Source organism: Poecilia latipinna, unplaced genomic scaffold (genome assembly GCF_001443285.1).
Source record: "Poecilia latipinna isolate Pla-1442-1.1 unplaced genomic scaffold, P_latipinna-1.0 Scaffold2882, whole genome shotgun sequence".
Taxonomy (NCBI): domain Eukaryota; kingdom Metazoa; phylum Chordata; class Actinopteri; order Cyprinodontiformes; family Poeciliidae; genus Poecilia; species Poecilia latipinna.
This window is the reverse complement of record NW_015115498.1, coordinates 10,100-21,072: the sequence shown is the minus strand read 5'-3', so window position 1 is coordinate 21,072 and position 10,973 is coordinate 10,100. Positions and strand designations below refer to the sequence as shown.

Genomic DNA, 10,973 nt, shown 5'->3' with positions numbered 1-10,973 from the left:
CCCACATGAAATGGACAATCACACTGCCAACAGCATAGCTAGAAATTAGCAACAAATTGATCAAAATCCTTGACTAAGCCTCGATAAAATGCTCTAAGATAGAGCTATTAAAAATAAGTCAAAAATCTGAATCAACAGACAAAATCCTAGAAAAAACTTGGTAAAAAAGTCCATAATTATGTAAAAAAAAAAAGAAAAAAAAAAAGAAGGCTGAAGCCCTTTACATTCTCAATTTTTAATTTCAGTCCAGTCTGAAGGGAACTAGTAAATAAATTATGCTTAAATAATTCTAGCCATACTACAATGAGGAACACTGCAATTTATTGTCAAAATATCTATATCACAGCAATCACATTAATTATGATGAAGTTATCTAGTGATATATCTAGTGATTCTATAGGTATCACCAAATATAACCTATTGCAAGTAGAGTTAGAAACATTTAACAATCTTAATCTTCTGTTCAAAAGAAAACAGAAAAACAGCTGTATTTGATGACTTTTGGTTTTTACTGATTGCAATTAGTTCATTCTAAAAGAGACGATTCAGGACTAAAACATGAGAAGAATTCTTGAAAAAGTCTTCACATCTAAAAACGCATGGTGATTTTATTACATTTTGGCTGTTTAGACATATTTTGACGTTTTTGTTTCTCTTTGGGTTTCAAATAAACAGAAATGAACACTTTATTTGAACTGAATGAAATAAATGAACTATTTAATGATACACTCACTTCTTTAATGTTCACTGTTTATCGTTCCTAAATTTCTCTGGTGTAACCTTTTGTCATCATATGCTAATTAATACGAAATTCTCTGCTGTGAAAAAGTAACATAGACGGGGATAGCAGAAAGTATCTTTTAATCAATGCGCAACACTTTCAAACTTATTTCTACCCTCTGAAAAGAACTGTACACATTTAGCTTCAAGCTTTGAAACTTAACCGGTGTTCTGAATCTAATAGTTTATGCAGGCTGACGTTGTCATTGGTCAGACAGACACTGACAAAAACAGTGGGAGGTTCCCGGAAAAAAATCGCTTAGCGGAAGGGAAGGCCAGACCCCACGAAGCAGAAGACAGCCACTGCCGATGAGGCTAACGAAAGAAGAAAAAGTCATGTAAGTCGAGCTGCCTAATATGATCGAACATGTTAGGAGGGGGAACCCATAAAGAATGTCCACTCTATGTTACTGAAAAGCTGTTTAGCCTTATTTGGTACAATTTAACCGAACCGATGTGCCAAGTCCGAGCTCAGCCTAAATGTCCATTAGAGTGGATCGAGTGGGGCTATGAGCTTCGGGCTGTAAGAGACGGAAAATTGAGAAACAACATTTCAAAGCCAAATAACAACTGCTGCTTGACAGGGTTTTGATATGGTTTCAATTCCGGAAGAGACACAGTTAGAAAGACCCCAAGTTTCTATCGGACAGCGTGAAACAGCTGACGACGTGCGGCCGAGAAAAATGAAAGTTGTTTTAATGACGTTTTTGACACAGCTGCTAACAATGCTATCAGAAGTTAACCAATTAGTACTTTTTTTTTCTCTCCAGAAACGCATTTAGTCGTCGCATTAAACACGTTAAACAAAGTTTCCTTTTCAGTTGCTTAGCATTTATATTTTGCTGTCGTTTACGCCACTAAGCTAATGCTAAAATGCTAGGCGAAGAGGAAAGATTAACAGTTGGAGTTTGTTTCAGGCATTTAGTCAGATGTTTATTGCTGACAATATTCTTGTTCAAAGTCGGACCTTAAAATACCACATTTTAAGGCCTTTGTTGGACACTTGGTCGTTTATTTATCTGCTAATGTCGCTCAGCCTGTGTTAGCTGTTGTGCTAAAGCTAACCACAAACAGAAAGAAGTTTTGCTAACTTGGAAACATTAGAAACTTGAATCATTTCATGTGCTCCGGATGTGTATTTAGACCTCATTTGTTTCGACTATAACAAACACTGTTTATGGAGACGGTTAAGTACTTGATAACTGTTTTTATCTGAGAGACTCAGCAGTTTAACTGACGGATTCGTAAGCAATCTGCTTTCTTCAAATGCTCATACAGCTAGGAAACTCCTTCCACGTCCATTTTATTAAATTTGCTTATTTTTGTAACCTAACATTTAATCTTGCCTTACAAACTTCAATCATAAATACCTTTAAATGTCATCTCATAAAGTGTCATTACCGTTGACAGGTGTTATGTTGCACTTCTCTCCGTTATATTGCTAAAGTTATCTATCTACACGTGTGTCTGCTTACATTTAACAGCACATTAAATCACATGTACCTCCTGTTTATGGCTTAATAACAGGAGCAGAGTTTGGACCTTTGAGACACAAAGGGATAACCAGCCATGTGCATGGGCTGTTCTGGTGTTTATGGTGTTTGGACCTTGGCCTCATAAAGCGGCAATACGTTTTGGCAAATCAGCCCTGATAAAAGTTGTGTTTTCCTTTTTTAAAAGAGTATGCTTAAGTTTGTTTTCCAAAGTTTGCTGTGTATTGTATAAAGTTCAAAGGTCACAACACCTAAAATGGAAACAAGGGTTTGCATTTCTAATCAGGTGTGTCAATTTTTGTGTTTTGTGCCGTCATTATTTGGAATAAAAACGATTTGAGTTTTGATGCTAAGAATAAGTACTTAATAGTTTAGCTTTTGATGCATAGAAAGAATCTAGAAGAGCAACCTAGACATTTCAAGGCCCACTAATCTGAAGAGGTGAGCAGTAATTCAGTCTACTTACTAGAAAGGAATGTTGTTTTTTCAGTTTCCTTGAAACATTCAACTAAATGACAAGATGGTGATTGGGCTTCTGACTTCTCTGTTTGGTTACCCAGCGTCTAAGAGACGTCACAAGAAAGGGAAGTTCCTGTGATTTCCTATTGGCCTTTAAAGTGATTACTATCTTGTTTGCTTGTCCTGTGTTACATCAGTGCATTTATATTTAAACTTTCAAATACATTTTTGACTTGAAACACCATTTGAACAACCTTTTATGAAAAGAATTTGTCATTTCATTGTAGATTCTAGGCGATAATCTGCCTGTGTATGTATCTTTACCGTTTTAACAAATGCATCTGACTTCAGTGTGTAGAACTTGAAATCTTGCTGACTGTATATTTGAAACTGCCTTAGCCAAGACTGGATGGTTACTTGGTATAGGGAACAAAGGGAGACTTGTGGTGCAGCCTTTATATCGGATACAACCAGCTGTTCTGTGACCCCACCCTTTTTCACAACATTCGTCTCTGGTTGCCTTCATAAAACTTGTACTGTTTGCTTATTATACTATTAAGACCTGAGGAGCAGTCTAGATAAACATACCAATTTGCCAATATTTTCACTTTCAGATATGCATTATGTTTAGCGGAATTAAAGGCAAGGTTAATGTAAAATTTTGCTCTGGGATTGAGTTGAATTTTAACATTCTCTTGAAAAGTAAGGACAGGTAAAGAATGTAGTTTGTTTTCTTCATTGGTTATAAGTTTGTATTTTTTCTTTTATTTGTAGAAAGTCTAAATAGATGAGAGTTACAAGTCAGACAATGATATGAAATGGACAAACTTTGTATGTTTATATTTATATAAAAACAAAACAAGTTGAGAACTCGATGTTGAACCTTGGGGTACATCAGCGTCATTAACTGTTTCTTTTGTATTATTATTATTTTATTAACAATGCAAGAAGGTACATATTTTCCTGAGGAACAAAAATACTTTTTGGTTATAGTACTTTCATGCACATATTTAAAGTCTGCACACACTGCCATATTTTGCATTAAACGTAGTGCAGTCCCTGTTGGTGTCTTGGACATCACGCTGGGTGGGTGCAGAGCAAACAGGAGGCCATGATGAATATTTAACAGGCTCTTGTGACTACTGCTGCTGCTTCTTCCTCCCCTCTCCCCTGACCATGTCCTGCTTTTTTTTCGCTCTCTATCCCATTTCATTATCAAGGTTTTGAGTGCACTTTAGAGATTCCCTCTCTCATAATGCATGATTAAGGTACGAGTGTTACAAAAAAATCTTGGCGGTATTTCAGTTATTACCACTGATTCCTTAAGCGAGGAATACAGGCGAGTTGTCATCAGCTGCTTGCGAGCACACAAGTACAGACTGACCTTTGTTTGTTCAGGTGAGCAGAGCGCCTTCATTCCTTCCTGATTTTTTTGTTTGTTTTGTTTTTGTTTTTGATGTGCTGTGAAATTGAGTACTTGTCTGCCAGGTACCTTCACAACACTGTTAGCATCTGCAAAATATGCAAAAGTTGCAGTTTTTTTGAAAAAGGAGTAGTGCAGCTTACTGATGTTTTAATGCTAACACATTAGTAGAACATGGTTGCTGCACTGTCAAATAAAACATGCAAGTCCTGAATATTTTATGGACAAAGCTGTGATCTGCAGTCACATGCTAAAGATTAAGAATGAGTTCAGCTGCATGCCGTGGAAAAGCCCTGCTTCTTTTTAAAAAAAACTGTCCGCACCTATTTCTTCTTGTCAGTACATTACCAAACTCTACCAGCAAATATCTATCCTTCATACTCGGTGTAAGAATTCAGCGTCAAACTGTCTGTGTTAGACTGCTGGATTTATTGTGTTCAGCAGTTAAGTGTTCTGCAATCTTCACTTCCTGCTTTTAGCTGAGTTGTTTCCTGTCCTTTGACGGAGCAGAAGCTGACTGACCTAATGTTCGTCATCCAGCTGAAAAAAAAAAAAAAAAAAAAATTTGGGGAAGTTTTAAGACTGTCATGTCTGGCAGACATGAAGCGAAATGCGCTGGTATGCAGTAGTCAAAAAAGTCTGTGGTTTATAAATACTGAATTACAATGAATCAAATATATTGCTGTGGCTTACGTCTGCCTCCATTTGAGTTCCCCTTTACTCTTGACTACAACAAGTCAAACGATGAATATTTTTAGAGTTGCTCAGTCTTTGCAACAAAACACATGTGGATATTGAAATGGGATATTTTAAAATCTTAAGTTGAATTTTGGGATTTATGTACATTAACTGACTGAATACATGAAATCTATCAGAAGGCCTTGTTGCCAAATGTCTATGGGATTTTAATTAATATACACCTTTTTGTTTATGTGGGACTCTTTGGATGCACTTTAGCAACCAATGATGCACAGAAATGTTCAATAATATATATAGTTAGCTGTAAGGAAATTTGGTAAACCTCTACCAACAGGAAGTCGTTTATGGTTATTTTGGCTCAGCTGGTTTAGATGAGGGCCATCTTTAGAGAGAAAAAAAAACCATTTTATCATTATGTTTCTGTATAATTCATCAAAAAATCCCAAAGTAAATTAAATCCTGGTCACCTGTCTGACTAGGCCACAGTTTGATCAGCTTCTAGGTTAACTGGCAGCACTTTAGTCAACATAGATAAGCAACCAACTGAGCTGTTGGTTGCTTAATGTTGCACATTTTGTATTGCACATTTTGTATTTTTACATCTCCGTCTTGAGACTTCTTATTTGCATGTAATAGACTGAGGGCCTGTTATTGGACAGCTGTTTTATTACGACATGCCAGAACCAGGTGCATTAATGAGTGTTGCAGTTCATGCTCTGCTTCTTTGCATGTTCTGCAGATAGCCAGCTGGATTAGGGCACTGCAGCTTTTGGTTAATAGGTCTGTTTACATTAACCATTCAGGTTGGCCTTTGTCAAGTACCTTCACCACTTATTCATGTTCGTATATATGTTGCATGATATGGATTAAAGAAAAGGACTAGTATCTCAATATTTCTAGTTTATAAACAATTTTAACTTTAAGTAATTGAACTGATTATTTTTGCCTCTTGTTTCAGTCCTTAGTGTATGCAGTAGCATCTTAAGAAACTTAGTAGTATGGTCTGAATGTAGCCTGTGGGAGAAAAACCAAGGGCACAATTTCAAATAAGCCATGAAGTGTTCTCCTTTAGCACTTGTTTATACTAAACAAGGCTAAATGAATAACTCTCAAACGGGGAAATGAGTCTGATAGTGGTGTTTTGCATCAACAACTTCAGTTTTAAGGTTTTTGAAGCCGACAACAAAGCTTTAGTGCAGAAGCATAAGGATGATTTCTGTTTTTGGTGGATTTCGATTTTGATTGTATTTGGAAACTGTGGTTGTTTAGTAGAAACTCAATAAACTTAAATGCTTTTCTCTCTTCTTTTGCAGCTCTCAGTAGTGAGGTGTCGTCTTCCTCCAGGAAAGCTACCTGCATGACCTGAGCCCACCTGCGTTTACCTCAGCTTCACCGTCCTTCTGCAGAAAAAACTTAAGCCTTTACTCATTCATCCTCTCCTACCCCTCCCACACACGGCCTTTTTTTTTTTTTTTCTTGTAATTTCCAACGCTGCAATATGGCAGGGCGAGGTGGACCAGCACGGACCAACGGCACCGCTGCTAGCAACAAGATCTGTCAGTTCAAACTAGTGCTACTGGGAGAATCGGCAGTTGGAAAGTCCAGCCTGGTGCTGCGCTTCGTCAAGGGCCAGTTTCACGAGTACCAAGAGAGCACCATCGGAGGTAAGGAGTCCAGGATTTCTGTATGTTTTCCATGCAGGTAAACATGCATTTTTGTTTAAAGCACTGTATTTGTAATCTGTAGTATCAGTGAGTTCTGATGATGTAGTAATTTATAGATACATGGCATATTCCAAATACAAATCAACATAAAAAGGCCTTCAGATTTCAGAAATTCTCACTTTTATCCTTTAAATTACAAAGCACACAATAAAGTGTGACTAAAACTGGATTAGCTAGATTATCTTGGATTGCTAAAATGATAAATGGAAAGTTAATAAATTAAACTGTAACTTTTCACAACTGCATATGGGAAAAAAACATTGAAATTCTTGTTTTTCTGTCTCAGTTTCACTGTTTTTTTTGTGCTGCATTCTTCCACCAGCTGGTGGTATACAGAAGTTATTTAAAAGTAATCTGGGCTATCTAAAAGGCGCACAAAGCTGGTAGACTTCTAATGAAATATTTCTGCACATGAAGTCATTTGGTTTGCGTCAAACATCCATGTGGGTGTTAAGGTTCTGAACTGATTGTGCACTCTTGATTTAAAACATCAGACTCCAGCCCTGAAGCAGAAGACTTGTCCATGCCAGTAGAAGTGATCTGACTTCTGGCAGGCCTTGCTCATATTTGTTGTCGGTTTAGTCAGGAGAAGGACTGGTAAAACCAGTTCTTCCAAGACCAAAGGATGACTTCAACTGGCTTCAGGCTCTTCACGCAAAGTAGGCAGACATCTTTACCAAAACTGGTCAAATTGCAGAAAGTGACGCACGTCTCTTGACTGTTTCAATGGACCTAGATTGTAGCATCAAATCAAAATGAGGGCAAATACCAGTTAAATGGAGCTTTGAATTAAAGGTGGAATGTTACGAATTGAATTGCTGAACAGAAATATGTTAATCCATCTGAAACTGGATTAACAACTGGAAACTTTCCACCTTTCTTTGTTGTATTCCACAGGTTTTTGTGGGTTTTCCACATGTTTGCCTATTTCAGAAGATACAAACATACATTTCACTGGGTAGCAGTTTTAGAAATTTGTTTTTTTTTAATGTTTATATAAATGTTCAGTATCTTCAGGGCAGTCAAGTGAACATTTAAGATTGTACATGTATGAATTAAGTCATTTCATAGTCACTTTTTCCCCAACTGTCTTCCCTGCTGTATCCGGTTCTGATGAGTCAACTTGCATAAGAATGTAGGAACAGGATACTCGCCAAAGAATGGGTGAAAATAAAACGAGTCAGCACTTTTCTTGTTTTTCTTTTTTGCTTTCTATTGAACTTGTGGTCAGCGGCATGCCTGGTCAAAGATTACAAAGCTTTAAAATGTGTACTATGCAAGAAGGAGCTAAGCTTTAGGTGTCATGTGAGAGATGGCTGATTGTGTGAGTGTGCATTTCATAAACTAACATTTCCTCCTGGTAAAGTGAGTTGCTTTCTTTTGTTTCCTTTTTTTTATTACTCTGATTTGTAGCGTTTTCAGCAGATTATGAATGTTAATAACTGATTTCATATTATTAATGTGTCCCAATTTAGTGACTTGTGTTTTTTTTTTTCTTTATCATGACACCAAGACTTATTCTGAAGAAGTCAAATATACTTTTTTTTTTTTTTTTTTTTTTTTTTTTTTTTAAACCCGTTAATTATTTTTCTAATTATCTTTTTAGCTGCCTTCCTCACACAGACGGTATGTTTGGATGATACAACAGTCAAGTTTGAGATCTGGGACACTGCAGGACAGGAACGGTATCACAGCTTGGCACCTATGTACTACAGAGGAGCCCAGGCTGCCATTGTGGTCTTTGACATCACCAACACAGTGAGTCACAACCAAAACGCTCTGGTCGACTATTTGCGTAATCGAGTCAGATTTAAGTGTGGTATCACACTATTTTGCACCTTTCTGTTGTAAAGGATACGTTCACACGTGCAAAGAACTGGGTGAAGGAGCTGCAGCGACAAGCCAGCCCCAACATCGTTATTGCACTGGCAGGAAACAAAGCCGACCTGGCCAGTAAGAGAGCCGTAGATTTCCAGGTAAGGGGAATAAATACAGAATCTGCTACAGATTAATTTTCAAGGTCAAAATTCCCTGAGCTGTTTCCTTTGGTCCTGTAGGAAGCACAAGCATATGCAGACGACAACAGCTTGCTCTTCATGGAAACTTCAGCCAAGACCGCAATGAATGTTAATGAGATTTTTATGGCTATAGGTGAGTGTTTCTCAGAAGTCCAACTATTAATTCATGAATGATTTATACAGGCTGAGAATAAATTGGTACCTCCTAGTAACACTGTAAATATGCACTTAAATAAATTTTGCTTTTGACTGAAAAAAAGTATTAGCCTTCTATCGTAGACATTTCAGTGTAAAAGTTTTCTGTTTTTTCTTTCAATATATATTTAATCTTAGTTTTAATAAATGTGATTCTACTTAAAATTTTGGTCATTTGTCACATTTTTTTTAGGTTCATTGGTAGATAATTATTGGTAGAATCCATTGTTGCAATACTTTAAGCCGGAGATTGACCAATTATCTTTATTCTCTGCAACAGCCAAGAAACTTCCGAAGAACGAGCCTCAGGGCGGAGCGGGACCAGGCGGACGGGCCAGAGGTGGCGTGGATCTGCAGGAAACCGCTCCACAGGGCAGAAGCGGCCAGTGCTGTGGGGGTGGAAACTAACTAACTCAATAAATCAGCTGATCCAGCCGATCAACAACACCAGATATTAGCCAGCTGTAAAACGACGCCCCCGTTGGTCCAACCAAACCACCAAAAGACCAACTTATCCTCTCAGCACCAACTAACTGTTTGACAAAATGAGCATACTGGCCAGTTGATTGCCAGATCCCCACTGATGGTTCCAGCTTGATGAACCTGCCAAAAATACCAAGAAATCAACCTACAGGCTTATTCACAGAATCGTGTTTTTTCACCCCTGGACTCGCCATTCCACGACCTTTCTTTTGATGGACACATGACGTCACCTTGGATTGGGGAAAAAAAAAACAAAAAAACATACCATTCATGGAAGGAAAACAAACAGAAGTCATTAACAATTTCTCCTAAGAGAGGCGTCTTGTCCACTGTTCTGTGTTTGTATAGAGGAAATCGAATTAATGGAAAAGGAAGGAAAATGTGTAGGTTTGATAACCCTGTTGTTGCACAACTTGGACTCACTTTACAAGTGCACCATAAATGTTTCCATCATGGTCTTATGTTAAAAGCAGGGTGCATATGGAGTCTTAAGGAATTGGATAAGGAGGTTTTCACCAAGAGAGAACAAATGGGCAGATTTCTTATAGAGCTGAGCTGTGTAGATTGATTATCTCTATTAGTTTTTTCTTTTTTCTTTTGGCACAGACTGGTCAGTATGATTTTGAAACCTATCTTAAGGTTTTACAATCATTTATCTATGTTATCCAAACATATACAGTAAATGCAACTTTATTAACAATTTCACCCGTATGTAATTTTAGCATTAATGTAATGTTTCTGAATTATCAGTGTAAAATGGGAGATGTGTAAAGATTCTTTTTTTTTCTTTCTTGACCAAAATCACAACTGCATTTAAAACATATTTCTGTATTTGTAACAGACTTTTGAAGTTTGTAATCAATCTGTAGTTACTGTCAAAAAAAACCAACAAACACAATCTGTTTGTATTCTGTCAACTTTATTTTTCATGTCTTAATTTCTTTTTCCTCTGGAGATTCATGGTATTAAATGCACTGGTTCTGTCTCATCAGCTTTGTGAATTGAGATGTTATCCTCTGCTTCTTTCATTTCAAGGAGGGCTTGAGTTTTAGTAATCTTGTCATCCTGCTGTGGCATCACCATCTTGCACAGAAGAACTTGCACCAGAACAGCGCTCGCTGCTGTAAAGTGGGTATCGGGTAGAGAAGATGTGTAGAGAAGGAGGAAAGAAAATGTAATTTTACAAATAAAAGAGCCAAAGGTATTATCTTTGAGTGATTTTTTTTTTTCATATTAAGTGTTAACTTGTTTTTCAAAGACTAAATCCACTTTTGATGGTAGATTTATTTAAGCTATGGAGTAAATGCTCTAATTTTAGCATTAAAAATGTACATGACATTAAAGCCTCACCTTTTATAGATATACGATTTGTATAGGTGCAAAGATGTTGGAATAACCAGAGTTGGCACTGGTTGTTTTGGTGAAATACCACGATGCCCCGCCCACACTTTTAGCAACATGTATGTTGCAAAAAATGGCCACCAACTTCCCTAGCAAAGATTGGTTCAGGAAAAATTCAGGGTAATTAAGCAGCTAATATTGCCCTAAAACTCCCAGCGTTGTGTGGTGAAATGCAGAACAGTTGAAACGTCGGCTAGTTTTCGCATTAGATACTTCGAAAAATGCTACATTTTTCAGAGTATGCATATTAAGATATCAAACTAAAGAGAGTTTAGTGACTCTCTATCCGAGTCCCGTG

The 10,973-nt window shown here is 37.2% G+C and overlaps 1 protein-coding gene across 1 annotated transcript; it reads left to right on the top strand.

Moving 5' to 3' along the window:
• Positions 1 to 1,009: 1,009 nt before the first annotated feature.
• On the top strand, positions 1,010 to 10,478 carry rab5c (RAB5C, member RAS oncogene family). The gene is made up of 6 exons (XM_015021859.1): positions 1,010 to 1,118; positions 6,168 to 6,518; positions 8,185 to 8,336; positions 8,432 to 8,554; positions 8,636 to 8,729; positions 9,072 to 10,478. The coding sequence occupies exons 2-6, from the start codon at positions 6,353 to 6,355 to the stop codon at positions 9,197 to 9,199; spliced, it is 663 nt and encodes a 220-aa protein (XP_014877345.1). The 5' UTR covers positions 1,010 to 1,118; positions 6,168 to 6,352; the 3' UTR covers positions 9,200 to 10,478.
• The last annotated feature ends 495 nt before the right edge of the window (positions 10,479 to 10,973 follow it).